Below are 23420 nucleotides of genomic sequence, written 5' to 3' on the forward strand. Positions count from 1 at the left end.
GTACACAGCAGTCAGTCATTCATCCACCATTTACTGACTATGACGTGCTCGTGTTGAAATGTAGCAGTAACATCTTAAAATAACATCCTAAAAGGTTGATTCAGCACTTTTATATTCCTGCTAATGAAGCTCAGTTGGGATTTTTTAAAAGTTGTTTTTGTTAGACTCAAATGATTTATGTTGAGGTTTGTAAGAAATAATTATAATCCATTGCAGTGCCACCTTACCTTCAGCTAATGGTCACGTGAAATTTGACTGCCGTCATGACTCATGATTGCCGGTGTGGCATTAACTTTACATTTTAGTCATTTAGCAGACACTCTTATCCAGAGCGACTTACAGTAGTGAATGCATACATTTTTGTCTCCATACTGGCCCCCCGTGGGAATCGAACCCACAACCCTGGCGTTGCAAACACCATGCTCTACCAACTGAGCCACACAGGGGGATCACCATAACAGCCCTATTTAATACTGAACATATATTTCCGAAAATATGAAAATAATGGTTGTGGGACTAGAATATGTTTTTTTGTCCAAAGGATAGATAGCTAGCTAAGAACAAATTCTTATTTTCAATGACGGTCTAGGAATTTGTAAGTCGCTCTGGATAAGAGCGTCTGCTAAATTACTTAAATGTAAATGTAGGTTAACTGCCTTGTTCAGGGGCAGAACGACAGATTTGTACCTTGTCAGCTCTGGGATTTGAACTTGCAACCTTTCAGTTACTAGTCCAACGCTCTAACCACTAGGCTACCTGTGGGGCAGCAGGGTACCTGTGGGGCAGCAGGGTAATTAATAATTGGATGTTAATTAATAATTAACATCCAATCACATTAACCGTTACTCTCTCGCAGGAAACCTTCACTCTTGCGCAGACCTTTAGAAACGAAACATGACAATTTGAAAAATAAGCCACAGGAGTTTTTGGAGCGAGAATAAAGATGACTTTCGAGTAGTAAGACATGTATTAAAGCAACAGATACCATTAATAAGAAGGGGCTAGAAGCGTCTTATATGGTGAGCTACCGAGTGGTTAGGACAGGCAAGTCCCAAACTATTGTGGAGGACTTATTTTTTCCTGCTGCTGCTGTGGATATGGCTGGAACAATGCTGGGAGAAAAGGCCTAAAAAACTATACAGACAATGTCTTCATCAAACAACACTGTTTCACCATGCATCAGTGACATGGCAGGAGATGTTTTGAAACAATTACTGCTTTGCATACAAGCCAGTGAATTCTATGCGTTACAGCTGGATGAGTCAACAGACGTGGCGGGCCTGGCACAGCTCCTGGTATATGTCCATTACGTTTATGGAGGGGTCAATTAAGGAAGACATGCTCTTCTGGAAACCACTGGAAACCAGGACAACAGGAGAGGATATTTTTAAAGTACTGGACAGCTTTGTGACATCAAATGGACTTTGGTGGTCAAGATGTGTTGGTATCTGTACTGATGGTGCAAAAGCCATAACAGGGAGACATAGTGGAGTGGTAACGCACGTGCAAGCAGTTGCTCCCGACGTCACTTGGGTACACTGCAGAATCCACTGAGAGCCTCTTGCTGCCAAGGGAATGCCTGACAGCTTGAAATATGACAGCTTGAAATACTTTTTGGACACTACAGAGAAAATGGTTAACTTTGTTAAAGCAAGGCCCCTGAACTCTTGTGTATTTTCTGCATTATGCAATGATATGGGCAGTGACCATGTAACGCTTTTACAACATACAGAAGTGTGCTGGTTATCAAGGGGCAAAGTATTGACACGTTTTTTTTAAATTGAGAGATGAGCTTAAAGTTTTCTTTACTGACCATAACTTTCACTTGTCTGACCGTTTGCATGATGATGAGTTTCTCACACGACTGGCCTATCTGGGTGATGTTTTTTCCTCGCATGAATGATCTGAATCTAGGATTACAGGGACTCTGCAACTATATTCAATGTGTGGGACAAAATTGAGGGTATGATTAAGAAGTTGGAACTCTTCTCTGTCTGCATTAACAAGTACAACACACAGGTCTTTCCATCATTGTATGATTTGTATGATTAAACTCAAGCTTACGGACAATGTCAAATGTGATATGGCGAAGCACCTGAGTTTGCTGGGTGCACAATTACGCAGTTACTTTTCCGAAACAGATGACACAAACAACTGGATTCGTTATCCCTTTCCTGCACTGCCTCCAGTCCACTTACCGATATCTGAACAAGAGAGCCTCATCGAAATTGCAACTAGCGGTTCTGTGAAAATGTTATTTAAATCAGAAGCCACTGCCAGATTCCTGGATAGGGCTGCGCTCAGAGTATCATGCCTTGGCAAATCGGGCTGTTGAGACACTGATGCCCTTTGCAACCACGTACCTATGTGAGAGTGGATTCACGGCCCTCACTAACATGAAAACTAAATACAGGCACAAACTGGGTGGAAAATGATTTAAGACTGAGACTCTCTCCAATACAACCCAACATTGCCGAGTGATGTGCATCCTTTCAAGCACACTCTTTTCATTAAGCTGTGGTGAGTTATTCACAATTTTTGATGAACAAATAAGGTTTTATATGTAAGATGGTTAAATAAAGAGCAAAATGATTAATTATTATTATATTATTATTTGTACCCTGGTCCTATAAGAGCTCTTTGTGACTTCCCACTCACTCATTCTTATGTTTAATAAATGCAGGCTTATAATGATGGCAAAAAAACAACATTTGAGAGTGTGCTGACCCTGGTGCTAGAGGGGGTACGCAGCTGGAGGTTGAATGTTTGAAACGGTACAGGACTATAAAAATGTTGGGAACCACTGCCCTAAAGGATACTCCAGGAACCTTTTAGAGTGCATAACTTTTAGAGTGTATAACATAGTGATGTACCATTTCGTCAGCATGAGAGGAGGATGGCATTGGCGTTTCTCCACAAGTAGGGTGAGTCAAGATGTTTTTCTGCTTTCACGAATAAACACACACACACACACACACACACACACACAGAAATCAGAACCTTCCCCGGATTTTTTGATTTTACCCACACACCGCTAGTGAATATAACAGACGCAGAGAAAACATGTTGTCAAGCAAAAACAAGTTTATTATTTATTTCTGTCTTCAAATATGTACAATCTTTGTGAGCGAGATGAGCGCTAATGACCAGTGTGTCAGGAAAGTGCTGGGAGAGTATAAGCTAGGCAAAAGCAATCGTACAGAGAGCAGAGCTTCTAGTGCAAGCGTCACAGATCAGAGTTCAGAGTTCAGCCTTGCTGTGTATAGTGAGCGCATGATGAGTCCTGTCAATAGCTGCATAGGCCAGATGCTGTTTACAGAGAACACAAGTCTCGCTTTGCACGGGATGGAAGATTGGATTCAGAGCAGAACGTTCTGCACTATTCGTCTACAAAAGTTCAGTTCAAACTGAACTGACTGAACGACTGTACAGCTAGGAAACGGCTTCAAATCATAACAAGTAAATGATTTATATCCAAGAATTGCCAACTGGTTGGCAAAGGAAGCTATTGGCTGAATGCGTGTAGTAGTGACAGGCACTATTTATCTCACATTCCGGGTATGGAGCCTTTGCTGGGATTGTTTGGGTCATATGATTTCTGAACTTTGTTGATAGATATTATTGTACAAGATGATGTGTGTTATATTGGATTTAAATGATTGTGTCATACAGCACAAAACCAAAATGAAAGAAGTATTGATTGATACACACTAGGCTGGTCTTGCGATTCTGATCATCTCAGAAGACTAAAGTGGAAGAACTGTGCAGTTAGAAGACATAGCCCCTTCTCTGTCATCAACACACAGCACTACATTAGTTACTTTGTACTTATTATCCTCATAATACAGATTATGACTGATCTTACATCAATGATCAAACTCCTTATTGAACATGATGACTTTTTTTTAGCCAACAGCCTCCACAGATACCGTATGAAATGCACATTTTATCCGTTGGTTACTACATGGGCTTTAGACGAGTCAACTTGTTTAGGTCATGCGATAAATTACAAATCATTATATATCATACCGGCCTCTAACATTCATATATGTCATACGGTACTGTGCATTAACCCTACAGAAAATGAACAAACCCCATACTTGTGTCATTCCACGAATAGAGTGCCTTGTCGGTAGTGTAATAATACAAATACACATTTATTTCTGTCATAAAGAGTAAATGTTAAACTACATAACATGTTTTACCATCCCAAAAGAATGGCTGTAAAAGTGCCAATTAAAGTAAAAGCGTTGACGATTTCATCTTAATTAAGCCATAACTCAGGAGGTATGGAACAGAGAGTCGCAATTCAATGCGAGGTGAACCAAAAATGTGAACTTGTTAAAAAAAAATTGTAGCCTATCTGTCTAGGGGTAACGGGGTTGACGTGTTATGATCGACGCGCTCAGTTTTCCGCCACAAAACACTGGAAATGGACAAAAAGAGTGGAACCAGCTCACCTGCTTTTACACTATGCTTTGACTATTAGATGTTACATTTTTCTTTTTAAAGGAGAGCTCAGTTCATGTAACAGGGCTGACCTTAAACCTGAGGGACCCATTGGTACTTGGTCAAAGCAAGAAAATAACTACGGCTTTACAACGATGGTGAAAACTTTGGGAATGCTTGTGGTGAAATGGGTTAAAATTGTCAAACATGATGTGGGACATGCCAAAATGGGAATTTTCAGAGACAACAACTTATTTACTTTCATGAAAACACACTACTATTGGACTTATGTGAACCAACTGTTAAATTGCATGTTTAGCTTAGTAAGAGCGGAGAAGTATGTGAACCAACTGTTAAATTGCGTGTTTTATAAAAATGTACACACACACAATGTCACAAGGACATGAAAGGCACTATTCGTGGAATGACCCCCTTAATACTGAAACCACAATGATTCAAACCTACAATAAGGCATACTGTAGGAATGTCCATACTGAGAAACCCTTTAGTTCTACTCATACTGTACAGTACAGTATGACATATCCACTGTTTTGTGACAGCCAAGTAACACTAGCTATCACCCAGAGAATGCCCCTAACTCTTGCACTTATCCTGTGCAAGCTTTAGTGTGTGTTCATGCAGGCCGTGGTCAGTGGAGCAAAATCGTATAGCTACTGCTTTGTAGAAGCCTCTGGACAAAGAGGCCAACACATAGCTTCAGTGTACTGTGTGAATCTTACAGTACTACATTAGATAATGTCCCATCTGTTATTATAATATTCACAAAACAACCAATAACATGGTCATACTCCCAACATTCTAAATTGGCAACCTGAATATAACCAACCTGTTTTTTTCCCCTAAATATAACATTCACACAAATATATCAAGTACCTTTAAAGACATAACCATACACATAATATGACCCCATTATCCTAACTTATCTCAAATGGCCTCATGCTTGTCTCCAGAACTAACTGAAGCTACTGTTCAAGGCACTCTTGCAGGATATTTCTCCTGAAGGTTAAGTTCAAGTTCTTCCACATTTCTTAGGACTATTTCAAGCACTAGCGTTGTAAGAGTTTCAATGAGAATGAAGGAAGTATATTACAACATAAATATCAGAGTAATGAAGCAGACGGTCCTGGTAACCAGGGTGACACGGCTGGTAACCAGGGAAACCAACAGTGTGACCAGGCTGTTAACCAGGGTGACACAGCTGGTGACCTGGGTAACAAGGCTCGTAACCAGGGAGACCAGGCTGGTATCCAGGTAGACAAGGCTTCACAGTGACGGCAAGATGGTGAATGGCTCTCTTCTGGGTTAGGACAGAGCCCTGCAGCCCCTACTGTACATATGGATAACATGTTGGGCACACACTCTCTCAAAAACACACACACATGGGTACACATACACACATATGGGTGATAAACACACAAACATGAACAGTTTATGTACAAAGACTTACAGTAGGAATGAATGATATAGAAATAGATCATTTAAATACACAGAAAGCTTATATGCACAAAAAAAATGAATGGATTATGCAAATATAATGAATGTATTACACACCTTATATACACTACAGCACATTCACACAGGTGATAAAATATACATATGTCCCTTATGTACATACATATGAGGTATGTAAATTGAGGTTGATAATGTCACACATTGATAACAACATATATGGGCTATATATACAAATGCGTACTATATACATACATGCTGGTTAAATATATACAGTTTACATACTGTGCGTAGAGTAGACCACAGCTCTAACTACATATGACTTATTTTTTGGTAACATAGTTGGAAGACATGATGCTACAGGGGTTAGAGGTTCCTGGTTTTGGGGTCGGGTGGCTCGTAGGGTGGGGCGGAAGTCGGGGTGCCCCAGGCTGGGGGCACGATAGGGAAAGCAAACACCCCCGAACCCAAGGAGGACAGCAGCTCAGGCCACTGGCTTACACAGAAGGGTGAGAGGGTCGAAGGTGGCAGCCCCCCAAACAGGTCTGGGGCTGGATGGGCCACCATATAGCTAGGATGGAACCCTGCCTGTCCCGGGGAGCTGGTCCTCATCACTGACCCCTGGGCCTGGCTGTCAATCATCGGCCATGACAGGGAGAGCTGGGGGCCTTCAAAGCCAGGGGCTGTCCTGGCAGGTGCCTGAGGAGAAAGATATAGAGGTGAGCTTTCAGTCACCACAGGCTTTCATCTTAACTATTCCAGACCTGGCTTCAAATAGTAATTGTTTTCTTTAAAATTAATTCAACCTATGATTAAGTCTGTCTGGAGTGCCAGCTGGTAAGTTTTGCACTAGGGACTAGTCCATTGTTTCTATTCTGGGTGGGAAATGAACACCCGCCAGCTGCCAAATGCAGGCAAATTTATGGCATTAGAGGGTAAGAATACCAATTTCACCAGCCGCATTGGCAGGTGGTCACACAGAGCATTTGACAACAGTTTTTTCAATGAAAAGTCAAATTGACCCGAAAGGCTACTAAAGTGTGACTTTGTCATCATGTTCATGGCTAGTTACAGTGTTTTGTTAACACGCTATGTTATTTTTCAATATTGGTTTGAGTTTTCTGCAACTGTCTGCTGCTAGCAATAAGATAGTTCAAATTACTGAAAAATTGCAACATTTACTTGGAGCTAACTCTGCAAACAGCCCTACTTGGTGATTTGAAAAGTCATAGTCAATTGATATAATAATGTAATAATACTCTTAGCAAAAATGTTTATCTTTAATTTACAATCTGTAGAAAGTATGAGAATAGAACGTTTCAGAAATTTTGTGAAACATCACAGCACAGTTGAAAAATATATGGCAGCTAGAAATCAAAACAGGATGGTCTTCAGAGATAGATGGGAGGGGTTGAGGGTAGCTGAAGGATGGGACTAAAAACAAACAAAAGATAACTAATGTAAAATATACTGTCCGTAAAATGTATAGTATATATAAGCTGGAAGTAGAAGTCTAAGTATTGTTGTCCATTAGTTTACTCCAATTAGGGGAGGGGGTGGTAGGGTTAGGGAAAACTAATAAATAAATAAAATATATTTCATTAGTTTACTCCAATTAGGGGAGAGGTGATAGGGTCAGGGGAAAATGTTATTAAAGTTTATTATTACATGATTCCATATGTGTTATTTCATAGTTTTGATGTCTTCACTATTATTCTACAATGTAGAAAATAGTACAAATAAAGAAAAACCTTTGAATGTGTAGGTGTTCTAAAACCTTTGACCGGTAGAGTAGCTATGTGTGTGGAAAACATTTCATCACAGGTAAGACAAATAACTTGTTCAGTATAGTTCATTTGTAAGTCCACTCACTGCTTGTAGCTGTATAGTCAGTTTGTTTGAAGTTGGTCTTGGCTAACAATGTTCCGATCATTCGCAAGCTAGCACTGACGTGGCTGCTAGCACCTTCATGAAAAGGGGAATTTTATTTACCTTAATTTAACTAGGCCAGTCAGTTAAGAACAAACTCGGGGGAAGCCCTTCAAAATTACATTTTTCTAAGTAGTAAGATTGCTCGGGAGCAGGCAATGTTGAAAAGTAATCTTTAGACATGTTGTACTTTTCTTAAATGTAGTTTTGTAATTGACTAAAACCAGCAGACAACAAGAAAATTGTGTTGAGTCAACGGGGTAACCTAGGTAACCACATGTTTTCCCCACAGGCAGGCAGGGCCAGGATGTTCTATATAATACCAAATGGGACCAGGGTTTCCAGGTCCAGCTAAAATGTCTAGCCCAATGACCTCTGAAAACTTGCCCACAAGGCCTGAAAACTAGCCCAACATGTTTTTACCGCAGTACTTATCCAATAAACCCTTTTTCCATAACATTATCGAGAGAAAAGATAAATTGCCCTTATTAAACTCTCCAGATCATTTTCTATCAATGGATGTCGATTTAACTTGTTTTGACTGCTATGATTAAACAATAAGGAAATATAAATATATTTATATATATATATATATATATATATATATATTTAAAGACAAATGTGTGGCCGCGGTTCAATTTAGGAGTAGCCTAAAAATGCGCCACCCGCGACCAATACATGTTTTTTTCAATGAAACCCAATTTAACTGCAAACCCGCAAAAACTGCAACCCTGACTGGGACTAGACAGAGATTCTCATCTCTGACAGACATCCAGTGCCCGTTACTACGGTAACAGCCGACCCCTTAAAGGGGCAGATAACATTTTTTTTGTCTCACTTTGAGTGCGTTCGTAAATTCACACTATATACTCCGATTTCAGAGCACTCCCTTCTGAGTGTGCCAGAGTGCAGAATAACTGATGAATTTACGAACGAGCATCACCCGTTGAATATGACCGCTGTCAGTAAACAGCAAAAAAAAATCAAAATTAAATTGTTGCCAGCAGCACAGTTACAGTCACCAACGCTCTAGATAACATGAAAACAGCCTATCCAGCTCTGCTGGGGTGAGTAAAATGGTCAGAGTGAGGTGCTCTCTTATTTGTGTCTAGAAGTAGCTAGCAAGCTAGCCAACTTTAGCCAGTTAGCTTGGGTGCTTGACTCATGTTGTGAGGTCAGAACACTCAGATCAACACTACTCCTCCTCGGCCAGAGTGTCCAGTGTGCGCTCTGAACGCGAGAGCGAAACGCCATGGCCGGCCCGCTCATTAGGCAGGATTAGGTAGCCGCCCATAGTGGTAGCTTGAGGAAGGCGGCATTTTCTGAGCTAAAGTCAACAAGACACACCAACAACACATAAAACCTCAGATAATTCTGCCCAAAAACAATGACAATTTCTCTCAACCAGTGGCATTTCACAACACCCTCAATAACATCTGCTAAAGATGTGTGTGGCCAATAAATGTTGATTTGATTTTAATATGGGCTTTTTAGGTGAGCGCTGATTACACCCGTTGATAAGCAGTGCCCACTTTGTCGAAGGCAGGGGCGCAAAATATTTTACTTGTCCATTCCCAGGGTGCTGTTCGAGAAAAGCATCTCTGCAGCGCTCCATCAACGTTCGGGTCAAAAATAATCTAACATAAAACATGTAGAAGATATAGGATATGGTAGAAAGACTATGTGATCTTTTCTGTAGCCATCAGGCTGGAGATAAAATGTATGACAATGTAATGAGAAGGACACTTTTTACATCATGCAGGTTTCTCCGATCAAATAGCTTAACCCGAATGGCGCTCAATCAAATAGAAAATGTGCTGTCATGTCAACAAACAACATATCCTAAAAACAGGACAAGTCAAAGTAAAATGGACAATATGGAATGGACAATCATAACTGTTGTCCAGGAGTTGCACACCATTGTCATGATCAGTGGTTTCAAGTTTGTATCCATACATTTTTGACAAGCTGATCAGATTTAAAAAGAAAATACTTCTGCATTTCCCGCTGTGTAAACACATTGCAAATAGGCTCGCGATAACTGCTGATCAAGTTGGGTAGCTGACATTCAGAGCTTAAATAGCCAAACTGATTAGTCACAGGAATCAAGACTAACTAAGCCAACGCAATGGCCTGTTTTACAAATGGATGGGCGTTCATAAAATTCCATAGCGGGCCGACATGTTAGGCTACACCCCAGTAAGCATGAGCAGACATCTTTTGGACATCTTTTTTGGTCCTGTCCGGAAGTAGATTTTTTGTGTTTTACAAATGGTAAGCTTACCACATAGATCGGCATTCATAAAATTCCATTTCAAGCAACACTGTAGGCTACACCTCAGTCAGCATGGACTGACGCTGGCGCTTTTGGATGTCTTCTTTTGGTGCAGTTCAAGACTGGCCTTGATTTCCACATCCACGGACATTAGTTTCTGGTCCGGACCAAATCTGAACCAATCGTAGACATCTAGGTTTGGTTCAGATTTGGTCCGGTCTGGACCAGCCTTGATTTGACCCAAACATAGACATCTATAAATTCTTTATTTTCAATTTTCATTCAGAACCAAAAATTTGCCTGATTTCAAAATCTGGAAAATAAATTTTCACTTTTCATTCAGAACCTAAATTGAACCTAACTTCAACGTCTGGAAAATACGTCTTTTAAATGTATCTTCAACATCGTTTTGCTTACTGGGACTATACTAGCTAGTTCTGTGGGGGGAAGGGCGACATTTTCTGGCTTGCCTATGGCGGCGAACAGCAAAGACCGGCCCAATGAAACGCATTATTTACTAATGGACAATCTGACAAAACTCTGAATTTACAAACGCCCAGAGCACACACTGGCACTCCAGAGTGAATTTACGAACACACCCTTAATGACTCAAATATTTGGGGGTAGATTGTGCTTAACTGAGTATTGAAGACTCCAAAAGACTTTTATTCATAAACTCTTATTAATTCTTATCACTAAAACACCCAAATACTTTTATTGTGCTCCTACACTTATTTGTGTGCTTCTAAATTTCAATGTATGTACTCCTTGTAACAAATGTCAGTTTAGAGCCCTGGACTATAATTACGCAATAAGGACCGACGGGGTGTGATATATTGGCCATATACCACAAACCCCTGAGGTGCCTTATTGCTATTATAAACTGGTTACCAACGTAATTAGAGCAGTAAAAATACATGTTTTGTCGTAATTGTGGTATACAGTCTGAAATACCAATGCTGCCTGCCAATCAGAATTCAGGGCTCGAACCACACAGTTTATAATAATAAATAAACTGCATGACTCAGCATTGTGTGGTAGGGAAGGCACTTTGTTGATGCTTAATGCTCAGTTATAGAACTGTTAATCTGTTTTTACCATTTTATCTAAATTATTTATTTTAACATACTGTACATTGGATAAAAGATTCAGGCCACACACATTTAATTCAATTGAGCAATATACCACATTACTTATTACTAGTAATATATTTCTTGTTTTAAAAATATTACAAATGGTCATCAGTTATTTGTGATTTTTTTGTGTAAGAAAAGGGAAATATCTTTTTGTGTAAGTAAAGGAAAATATTTTTGTGTGTAAGTAAAGGAAAATATTTTGGCTGGTAAAAAATCTGATTGGCTGGTAGATTTTTTTATCTACCTACCACAGTGGCTGGTGGACCAAAAAGTCAATTTCCCACCGTGGTTCTATTGGGCCAGAAATGATCAATCAAGTGCAGAAAAATCAATATATAATTTTAAAGAAAACAAAACACTAGTTGAACCCATTTAGCTACACCCCTACTAATAAATAATGCATAGTACATAAACAGTTAAACACAGATACATACCGTATCCAACAACTACTCACATCTGGAGCGCTGGCCAGTCTAGCTCTGGTTCTGGGCCCCATGGGGTCGTCATTCCAACGCGGCTGCCCACTGAAGCTGAGGGAACTGGGCCGCGGCCGCCAGGAGACAGCCAGGGCCTCCATGGCCCAGTCATCCACCAGTCTGTGGAGGTCATCTGTGAAGGACCCTGCATAGGAGCCTATGTAGGCGCCAGGGTAAGTGCCAGTGAAGGTGCCTGTCTTGTTGTTGCTGTTGTTGGCCTGGGCTTGGGCCAACCCTGCTATTGGCTGGTGGGGAGGAGGGGTGGAGCTGGCTGTCTGTTGCTGGGACGGCTGGTTGGATGCACCTGAGCCTGATCCAGTCCCTGAGAGATGGACATACTGTTCAGACCCTGCCTCAAGTTCCAAACAGAGTATGTGAGCGGAGCAGAGCTGGAGCAGAGCGAGGAGTGCCCAATTTCACTGGAGTGTGGAGCGAGATTCCCAAAGGCTGGAGCATCGGCTTTCTCACCTGCTCCAATTTCACTCCAATTTCACTCCAGTACCGCTCACTTCAGGAGCTCAGGAAATGCCCGGCCCAGCATGCATTTGTAGGCTACTTGTGTGCTGCTACTGCCCCTTGCTTTAGCTACTGTCATGGAGTTGGCTGAATATTTTCATAAAGAAACCAAGAGCAAGAGAGGGAATGCAGTGATGTAGTGTCCACAACTAAATAATCATTGTGGAATCTGAAAAGACACCTATCCCAAAAGCATGATGGTGTACTTACTACATGCACATGCTAACAGAAAGGAATGAGGTGGGTAGAGAGCTAAGTGTGTCATTGTAGCAAATGATTTATAAACAAAAAATGTGATCTCTTAAAAGTCATATTATCTATACAATGGGTTCTAATAGATTTTGTCCCAATAGGCCTGACATATTACATTACCCCTTTCAATGAGTTTTCTGTTTTAATAGGGTTATTTTGCCTAAAAACCTTTAGACCTACCTATAGAAAAATGAAAACTCTGCATCCCTGCCTAGCAAGAGTAGCCTGAGGTGTGTTTAGCATCCACAGTGGCTCTGCAAACGCAGAGAGGGTATTCTCCGCTGCTGGCCTGCTCTCCAGGCACCATCACATGAGCCTGAAAGCCAGATCCTGGCTTCATGTTTCTAAAAATGAATTCAAAGGCACTGTAGACTGAGCCTAATAAGGCATTTTTAGTTTCATTTGTATTTAATTCTAAGTCAGCCTATATGGGCAATTAATTGACTATAATGATTTAATACAACGAAATGTAGTTTAAACGCTGAGCGTTTAATGGTCCTGCCAGCCTAGTGTGTTGCACTTGCAAATGCTTCACAATGTATTTCTTTGTAGGGTATAGCCTTGAAATAATTGAAATAAATGGCTAATAATATAGCCTAAATAATACAATACTTAGGCTACCTGTCGGGCTCCTGACCTATTTAGAGTGTGTATATGCCGTTTAATACCACATGTAGCCTAATTCAAATGATTAGCGCTTCTTACAGTTACCTTTTCATGTTGTTTATTAAAATAATTTTAATTCAAATCATATGGTTTGGTTTCAGTACTTCAAAACCAAATGGTAGGTCCAGGTAGTCACAGAAATAGATGGGTGTTGGTTAAATTGGGATTTTTTAATGAATGGAGCGAATTTGGAACAACTGTTTTTTTTTTCTTCCTGTGAGGAAGGAGCGTTTTTTAGCGAACTGGTGCAAGTGGTTGTAAAGGATGTGGAGCGTGAGGAATGAGCGGGATTTCAGACCGCTGAACTCCGCTTACATACTCTGGTTCCAACTAGCTCTGTTGCTGAAACATGTTATCTAAGTAAATGTAGCTAAAATGAACACTAGATGGCCCCTCTTGTTGATAAAATGCATTCTAATCTAATGAAATGTACTTCTACTCTTACTTATGGGAGGAACTTTGGGGAAAGAAAACAAGGTACATGAGTAGATACAATAATAAATAAATAAATTCATGAATAAATAAATAAATACAAGAAATAGTTTGGGATTCTCCAAATGGCTAATGTCTTTGCTGTAAATTATACTTACCCCTACCACGCTCTTTACCAAGGCAGAGCCGTTTCAGAGTTGACCCTAGGAGATAAACAGAGTTAGGACTCCAAGCAACACGAAAACATAAACACACATAGACGTACGTCTAAAAACATACAGTCACACTGCAACAAAGATCTGCTCAAAAGCCAGATGCAACATCATCACACATATAACACTGTGGGAAAGCACGGTTTAGACAACTATCTGAATACGGCTGGACAGGCCAATCATGCAGTCCCTCTAGAAGTGAGCCACAGAACTGTGAGAGGTCTAAGAGAGAGACAAAACGAGAGAGAGAGAGAGAGAGAGAGAGAGAGACAAAACGAGAGAGAGAGAGAGAGAGAGAGAGAGAGAGCGAGAGAGAGCGAGAGAGAGAGAGCGAGTAACCAACAGGGCGCAAAATAACAGTGGCTGTGTGTAGCCATGCAGACGGGGTCCACAAGGCAGGACTGCAGGGGCAGAGAGGCAGAGATACACAGACAGACAGGAGCAGAGAGTGAGAGTGAGTACACAGTACTGCTGCAGTGCATTACTACTATACTGTACATCCACTACTCATCAGCCAAGCACAACAGACAGAGAGAGACATTTCACTGTAGTTCCGAGAATCAGAGAGACACAGGGGAGAGGATGGGATGGAGGAAGGAAAAAGATGGGGAGAAAAAAAAAGAAAAGAGCTAGAGGATGAGGATATCCATAGTTAAAAAATGGTCAGTACTTCAACATCTACAGACGTCGTTTTTTTGATCCGGCCCAGAACCAGCCTTGATTTCAACATCCATAGACGTTGATTTTTCAGTCCATACCGTACCAAATCTGAACCAATCATAGACGTATATGTTTCACAAGTTTGGACTGCACATTACAGTCCGGACCGACCAGAGCTCATTTGAATAATGTCCAGTTGTGTGTTCATTTTTACATTTAGTTCATTGAGCAGACACTCTTATCCAGAGCAACTTACAGTCAGTGTGTTCAACTAAGGTAGGTAAACATATCACAGTCATAGAAAGTAAAGAGTTTCTATAACGGTTACCGATAATGGTGTTGTAGTTGAAGTGTTCTTTCTGTTGCTTGTCAGAAAACATGATCACTTCCAGTTCTGAAGCTTTTGAAAAGGTGACAGATGGGAGTAATAATAAATATTCTATACTGCAATCTTCATTTTGCTCCATTTTCCTGTAATGTGATATAATTCTTTCTTCATTAACATTTAAATATAAGTTCAATTATGTAGGGTTGAAATATGACCATAGAAACAATAACCCAAAAAATATGTATTTTTTTATGTCTGGATAAATGTATTTTCAACATCCGGAAAATACGTCTTTTCAACTTTCGATCAGAACAGAAAATTAACGTCATCTCAACGTCATCTTTACATATTTTCAAAGTAATTTGGCTCACTGGGTTACGAGGAGGAGAGGCGAGGAGGAGAGAAGAAGAGGAAGACATGAAAAGAGGAGGAAGGAGGGGAGGAAGGAGAGCAGTGGAGGAGGACGAGAAGCAGAGCGAGTGGGGAGTGGTGGAGCAATGGAGGAGAGGAGGAGATACAAACAGATAGACAGAGACACAGGCCCACTGAGGAATCTAGCGCGTGGTTTGCTACTGGATTTATAGGTCACTCTCTCAGGTGGTGGAGGGTAAGCGGGCCAGCCTGTGGAGAGGAGGAGGAGAGGAAAGGAGGAGAGGAGACACAGAACACCAGGGTAAGAAGAGCACACAGCTCTGACCAGAACCCGCTTGAGAAATGAGTTTGAACAGCAACCTATGTCAGAACCATATGTTAAAGGCTACAGATGCCTGATAAAGGTCAATGTAACTTTGTGTTCCATCATATAAAACATATTTTCTAAGGCATCCTATTGCAGCACTTCCTCTAAACATGAGTATGACCCACAATATTTATCTGTATCTGTTGCTTGTAATTTGGGTGAAATGAATGTAATAAAACAGATAGTTAGAGTTGCAAAATTCCAATCACATTCCCCAAATTCACAGGTTTTCCAGAAATCCAAGTTGGAATATTCACCGAATCAGGAGGGAATAAGCAGGAAATCTGATATCCTCAAATCAGGATTTCTGGAAAACCTGGAGATTTATGGAAAGTTACCGGAATTTGGAAACTCTGATAGTGTCTCCTTTTGCATGTTGGGACATGTAGTTTGTGGGTCACCTTGGCTTGGTGGAGTCTGTGGACCTGTCCCCTCTCCGTGTAGTCCAGCTCCAGCGTAAATGTTGTCTGAGGAGAGGGAACCCTTGAGGGAGCAGGGCTGCTGGGTTTGGACGGGCTCAGAGATGGAGGTAGCCAGGTGACTTGTACCTGAACGGGCTCTGCTGTCTGACTGAACTGGAGCTTTTGCTGGAGACCCGTTCAGACTCACTGTAGGCTCACCTACACAGACCAATATACAGTTGAAGTCAGAAGTTTACATACACTTAGGTTGGAGTCATTACAACTTGTTTTTCAACCACTCCACAAATTTCTTGTTAACAAACTATAGTTTTGGCAAGTCGGTTAAGACATCTACTTTGTGCATGACACAAGTCACTTTTCCAACAATTGTTTACAGACTGATTATTTCACTGTATCACAATTCCAGTGGGTCAGAAGTTTACATACACTAAGTTGACTGTGCCTTTAAACAGATTGGAAAATTTCAGAAAATTATGTCATGGATTTAGAAGCTTTTGATAGGCTAATTGACATCATTTGAGTCAATTGGAGGTGTACCTGTGGATGTATTTCAAGGCCTACCTTCAAAGTCAGTGCCTCTTTGCTTGACATCATGGGAAAATCAAAAGAAATCAGCCACAACCTCAGAAAAAAGATTGTAGACCTCCACAAGTCTGGTTCATCCTTGGGAGCAATTTCCAAACGCCTGAAGGTACCACGTTCATCTGTACAAACAATAGTACGCAAGTATAAACACCATGGGATCACGCGGCCATCATACCGCTCAGGAAGGAGACGCGTTCTGTCTCCTAGAGATGAACATACTTTGGTGCAAAAAGTGCAAATCAATCGAAGAACAAGAGCAAAGGACCTTGTGAAGATGCTGGAGTAAACAGCTACAAAAGTATCTATATCCACAGTAAAATGAGTCCTATATCGATATAACCTGAAAGACCACTCAGCAATGAAGAAGCCACTGCTCCAAAACCGCCATAAAAAAGCCAGACTACGGTTTGCAACTGCACATGGGGACAAAGATCGTACTTTTTGGAGAAATGTCCTCTGGTCTGATGAAACAAAATAGAACTGTTTGGCCATAATGACCATCGTTATGTTTGGAGGAAAACGGGGGAGGCTTGCAAGCCGAAGAACACCATCCCAACCGTGAAGCACGGGGGTGGCAGCATCATGTTGTGGGGGTGCTTTGCTGCAGGAGGGACTGGTGCACTTCACAAAATAGATGGCATCATGAAGAGGGAAAATTATGTGGATATATTGAAACAACAATTTTTTGTTTGTTGTTGTAGTCATTTAGCAGACGCTCTTATCCAGAGCGACTTACAGTAGTGAATGCATACATTTCAATTCATTTCATACATTTTTTGGGGGGTTTTCCGTACTGGCCCACCGTGGGAATCGAACCCACAACCCTGGCGTTGCAAACACCATGCTCTACCAACTGAGCCACAGGGATGCCCAACATCTCAAGACATCAGTCAGGAAGTTAAAGCTTGGTCGCAAATGGGTCTTCCAAATGGACAATGACCCCAAACATACTTCCAAAGTTATGGCAAAATGGCTTAAGGACAACAAAGTCAAGGTATTGGAGTGGCCAAGCCCTGATCTCAATCCTATAGAAAGTTTGCTAAACTGAAAATGTGTGTGCGAGCAAGGAGGCCTACAAACCTGACTCAGTTACACCAGCTCTGTCAGGAGGAATGGGCCAAAATTCACCCAACTTATTGTGGGAAGATTGTGGAAGGCTACCCAAACCGTTTCACCCCAGTTAAACAATTTAAAGGCAATGCTACCAAATACTCATTGAGTGTATGTAAACGTCTGACCCACTGGGAACGCGATGAATTAAATAAAAGTTGAAATAAATCATTCTCTCTACTATTATTCTGACATTTCACATTCTTAAAATAAAGTGGTGATCCTAACTGACCTAAGACAGAGAATTTTTACTAGGATTAAATGTCAGGAATTGTGAAAAAATTTGTTAAAATGTATTTGGCTAAGGTGTATGTAAACTTCCGATTTCAACTGTAAATATTACACACAGAAACCTGGACAGATAGACAAAGTGCATCACAAATGGCACCCTGTTCCCTATTTAGTTCAATTATTTTGACCACGGCCCATATATTACAATTTAATCCTGCTACTATATTCACATGATGAGAGTAACCTTGCCTCAGACCTGAGGACCTGCCCAGGCTTTAGTGGGCTGATGCAATCTTAAGTAACGCAGACAAGCTGGGTTCAAGCCAGGTTCAATCCCAGGTGTATCTCGCAGTTCAACACCATCAGTGGAGTGACTGGTTTCAGTGCCCTCATACTCACTGGTTTTGCTAGAATCACTGGTTTTGGTGGTGACGTTCTTCAGCTGTTGTACCAGAGGACTGAGGAGTTTGCCAGCCTTCAGTTTGTGCTTGTGCTTGCTCTTCCGCTTGGGGGGAGCTGTGTGGGAGAAACCTAGGGGGGGTGGAGTGGCTTTACCCAGCCTTCGGTACAGCAGCTCTATTTCCCCTCTCTGGTGGGCCTGCAGCTCCGAAATCTCCTTCAAATGCCTGGGTGGAGGGGAGGGGGGGGAGATATAGGTTTAGATAAAGGGTAAGGTGCCTGATTCCTCCAGAAAATGGTCTTCTAGACCAGTGGTTCCCGAACTATGGGTCGGGACACACTTCTGGGTCACGGCAGATGTCCAAGTGGGTCACGAGATGAAATTGCCCCAAAAAATGTAATTAAAATAAGTGAAAGAAAAACACTTTCAGTGTAAACATAAATGACTATAATCAAATCGAAAGTATGTAGAAAAGATAATGGACCTATTTTTTGAGAATTTACAATCAACAAAGTAAAAGCTAGACAATCAGTCCCTCATTGATTTTGTTATAATATTTAAGAATAAGAACACAGTATTAGCCATGACAAAATTGTGTGGAATTGCAAGAGATTAGCTTTCAAACTGCAATTTAAAAAAAAATAGTCTTTGGTCTATGTATTTTTCTTCACCGCTCTACCCTTATGGTGGTTTGCGACTCAAAAGACACTTCAATTGGTGGGTCACGAAGCAAAAAAGTTTGGGAACCCCTGTTCTAAACACACACAACTTACTTCTCCTTGAGTCTGGTCAGCTCTCTCTTCATATCCGAGTCCTCCATCTCGGAGTCGTTGTCACTACTGACATAGGCCGAGCCGTGCACGCCCCCCTGCCGGCTCGGCGAATCAGAGCTCTGCACACTACTACTGCGGCGGCCCGAACGGCGGAGGAAGGCCACCGCCCTCTTCATGAGGTCACTTCCTCTCCGCTCCCCCGAGCGGCCGTGCCGTGAAGGTGTGGCCGGGGCCAGCTTGGCGGGACTACTCTCCGCCCCCGAGTCTGATGACAGGAAGCGTGGGTGTGCGTGGACCGTAACATCAACAGACATGGAAGTGGTAGTGGAGGCGCGCGGCAGTGACCCCCGTTTGGCCATGGAGGGGGGTGTATCCAGGTAGAAATCGGGCGGTGCAGAGTAGCGGCTGTTGCGGGTCCTCAGGGTGACGTCGTCCTCGGTGCTGACCACGGAGAAGCGTCCGATGGTGGTGGAGGGGGCCATAGCCATTGCCTGGGCACTGCTGCGGTGGTCTGAGTGGCCAGCAGGATGTGCTGGGGAGGCAGCGCTGCTCCAACTCCTCTGCTTCAGCTCTCCTCGCGTCACCATGTCAGGAGGGCCTATGATAATCTAAAGACACGGATGACAACAGCAATGATAAAGTTATTGTTTAAAGAGCCGCTTCCAAGTTAATACCTTTGCAGGTAATTATGATATCGGTCTAAAATACCGCATTCGCCGTTTCCTCTACAAAACTAACTTTATAAGACGTTATATTTGAAAACTTTGATTAGTCTGGCATTGTATGTAGGCGTAACTAAGAGGTATTGCACCTCTAGAGGTAGTAGTGGATAATGACTATTTGGAACAAATATGTGACTTGTTTCAGGAAACTAGGCGTATGTTGCACTTCACAAGAGCGGCATTTGAACATATACTGCATTTTTGGGCTGAAATGCCTTTTGGAACATGTGAACTTCCATATGCCTTAATAACGAACTTGTACTCCATCCATAAATACGAATACAATTGTTAAATTAGGTGCCTAGCTGGTTTAGCTACGGAAAAGACAGGAATCTTCCTTGATTGGCTGAGATAACGGGTGGGCTGGACATGCCAGGAGATGAGTTTGGATTGGTCTGCAATGTAGCATGCTTCTGTCTATAACATGAGCTGCTCAGTATGAGTTAACAGTCCTTTCTACCGCGCCGTTTTTGAAATATATAACGTTAGCCATCGATCTACAAAAGTTTTGCTACTTTTCTCAACATTGATGCCCTGAATTTAGCAGGCGCTATCGAAAAAGTGATGGGCTACTTTCTGCACACACCACGGTCAGTGTGAACCGGAGTGACTTGACAACGCTGGCCAAACAAGATGTAGCTACAAACAAAATAGAGTTAAATGGTTCCAGTCTGCCGTGAAACGTTCATCCATGTATACGGGTAAGAGTCTAGCTACATTTTCAGATATAAGTTTCTAATTTAGTCAGAAAGTCCTTTTTATTGCAAGTTAAAGCGCACTGTTGGTTAGCTATCAAACGTTAGCTCGCTAGCTAACGTCACATGTATGATCTGTGTAGCATGTAATACAGTAAAGTACCTTAGACCGGCCACTGGAGCCCGAACCAGAGCAGGAGGTAGAGTGGAGTATGTTCTTTCTCCTAGACATGGGGGCTGCAGACAGAGAGAATGAGAGAGATTATCTAGGTTTCTAAATAACTACAATAACTTGATTTTGATCTTGCACTTTCACGACAGCTGTTCTATAAGTTAAAGGAAAAGAATTGCAACTGTAATGTTGTAGCCTACATACAACACAGTAGAGTGTACATACCACACATGGCAGAATCACTCAACGCGCTTAAACTGTCCATCCTCTCTGGAATCTGAGGCTGAACGAAAAAGTGGTGAGGGAGGGTTGAGAAAAGAGAGACGGTAAAAGATTGAAGCAGAGAAAGAGAGGGCATGAGGGTAATATAATGTATGAGGGTAATATAATGCAGTCGTTTTCAAAGGGAGAATGGCCAACATGTAAGGATGAATGGTATAGATAGATTGTATGTACTTTACATGTAGTCTGGGGTGTGGGTAAAGAAAACAATTATAATCTCAGAAAGGAAAGTATGTTTGAGTCCCAAATGGAGCCCATAGGGCTCTGGTCAAAAGTACTGCACTAATTCAGGAAATATGGTGCCATTTGGGATGCATTCTATGAGTTCTATGGATGACATGTTTACCAGCTGTTCCCCTGTCCGGTAGCGCCCTTCCCCCATGGGTCCAGGTGTGCTGTTTCCTGACCCCAGGGTGGCACTGTCGGGCCCAGGAGGGGACTGGACGTACTCTGTCCCCGAGCCGGGTGTCTCCGCAGCAGTGCCTGATGGGTACATGGGAGCGTATTCCTGGTACAGCAGGTTCCTCAGCTTCTCATCCAGAGTCTTGATGGTGCTGTCCACAAAGCCCCCCCGACCCCCCACCCCTCGACCCTCCCCGTCCGACTCACTGGGCCCCCCTGCCGTGTGCTGGTGGGGAGCCGGGCTCTGGGGCAACGAGGGGGCCTTGGCTCCGCCCACTGAAGAGAAAGGCTGATGGAGCACCACGGGCTGCTGGGAGCGGTCGCCGCGGGAAACAGAGGGGTAGGAGAGTTGTAGGGGCTCTCTGGCTGAGGAAGTAGAGGGGTCCTGGGGGGGCAGAGGGGTGAGGGGAGTTGAGCTCCCTTGGGCATCACAACTCACGTTCAGGGACAGGGGCATGACCAGCGGGCAACAGGGCACCTCCTCCACCATGGAGGCAGTGCACGCCATCTCTGCCATCTGCTGGGCAGCGTGGATGGGAGAGATGGCACCCAGACGCCCTCCTCCCTGGTGCTCCTCTCCGGACAGGAAGCTGCGGCGACCTCCAGAGGGGGCCACTGGAGGAGCCGAGGCTGGCTGGGTGTGATGCACCCTGGGAAGGGTAGAACTCTGGGTCTGGCCCTCCGGAGGAGGTCCTGGGTGGACAGATGGGGGGCCAGAGGGGGCTGGGACATGGGACATGGCCAGGAGGAGAGGGTCTGTGGAGGACAGGATGGGAGGGCTACAGAGGCCATAGCCCTCGTAGGCGAAGCCTCCACTCCCCCCAGAAACTGAGTTAGCTATGGAGGACGACGCTGATACTGCAGGAGAAAAGCAAAAGAAGACAGAAGATTATAGACAGAAAGGCAACAGGACTAGCATCCTCTTAATCAACCATTCTACAACAGGACCACATCCAAAGACATACAAATATTTCAACTTAACAACTCAATATTGTGTTTGTGGCATTCTGACAGAGTGTTGCAAAGTGGTTTGACAAAGGAGCTTGCTCAGAAATGCAACAGCAAAAAACAACACTCTAAGCTGCTGTCCTGAACCTTCTTTTACAATTGTACACATGGCTGATTACAGATGTTGACAGAACGTTGTTCATTCATTGAGCACTAGAGGGCAGCATGGTAGCATGGCTCGACCATGATGTTCAAATGGTCACATGGAAACAAAGTCACCTCTGCCTGAAGCAGTCCCTGCAGTGCCACCCTCAGCAGACTGGCCAGGCACCGTAATCCCATCAGGCTGTGCAATTGTAGTCCTGTCAGGCTGAGCAGTTGTAGTCCCATCAGCAGTTATGTTTGTAGTTCCATCCTGGCTGGAGGTGGGAGGCTCCTCCACTGGGCAGATGATGAACCATCTCTTCCCTGTGTGGAGCACTTAGAGAAAGATAGGGAGAGATAGAGAAAGAGAGTGGAAGAGAAAGGCCAGTCAAACAGATATAGCAACCAAAACATCCAAAAGTTACTCAGCCCACCCACACAGCCCTTAGTACCATCTCATTTAAAAACCTTCCTCCACAGACATCCCACTCACTGTAGGGCCGATTCAGACTTAGAAATTCTATGCCTTTTTTAATCATTTTGATTTAAGCACTTCTCAGTAGTTCAGACTTAACCTTTTGCAGGTGAGTCATTCCACCTCAAAAAACACAAGAAAGAGGATTTTGACACCCACCATCTCAGATTGTTCTGAAATTGTTTCTGTAGTTAGAAACGGATACGTTTAACATTCCTAAAATATTATTTGATATCTGCGAAATTAAGCTAATTGATGGTGCCCAATTTGGCTATTTTAATATATATGAATCTTATAATCGTCCATAAATATAGTACCTAACATCCAATTTGGAACATAATTCTTCCTAACAATGAGTAAGACATGAGGAATCCAATACAATGATCAAAAGCCACTCACGGACCCCCCACACCCCACGCCAATCCCAGCCCCCAACAACCAGTACACAGTATCAGTTCTCTATGTCTGACAAGTAGTATGGAGCTGCTGCTTGGAGTATTGCTTCGTCATCCTTTGTAA

At 42.6% G+C, this 23420-nt stretch overlaps 1 protein-coding gene across 3 annotated transcripts in view; it reads right to left on the reverse strand.

The window, feature by feature from the left end:
• Positions 1-3064: 3064 nt before the first annotated feature.
• The window catches only part of wnk2 (WNK lysine deficient protein kinase 2), a 66551-nt gene continuing 46195 nt past the window's right edge, over positions 3065-23420 (reverse strand). Inside the window, exons 18-28 of one of the 3 annotated variants that reach the window (XM_014131966.2) lie at positions 22562-22762; positions 21279-22192; positions 20876-20933; positions 20642-20715; positions 19062-19669; positions 18288-18514; positions 15942-16160; positions 15324-15422; positions 13760-13804; positions 11714-12057; positions 3065-6618 (exon numbers count right to left, since the gene is read on the reverse strand). In XM_014131966.2, the coding sequence (XP_013987441.2) occupies positions 6286-6618; positions 11714-12057; positions 13760-13804; positions 15324-15422; positions 15942-16160; positions 18288-18514; positions 19062-19669; positions 20642-20715; positions 20876-20933; positions 21279-22192; positions 22562-22762 (3122 nt within the window). In that variant the 3' untranslated portion in view covers positions 3065-6285. Of the gene's footprint in view, positions 6619-11693; positions 12058-13759; positions 13805-15323; positions 15423-15941; positions 16161-18287; positions 18515-19061; positions 19670-20641; positions 20716-20875; positions 20934-21278; positions 22193-22561; positions 22763-23420 lie in introns of all 3 variants that reach the window. The other 2 variants (XM_014131971.2, XM_014131969.2) reach the window with 2 other exon arrangements.

The sequence above is a fragment of the Salmo salar genome, chromosome ssa12, assembly GCF_905237065.1.
Source record: "Salmo salar chromosome ssa12, Ssal_v3.1, whole genome shotgun sequence".
In the NCBI taxonomy this organism is placed as follows: Eukaryota; Metazoa; Chordata; class Actinopteri; order Salmoniformes; family Salmonidae; genus Salmo; species Salmo salar.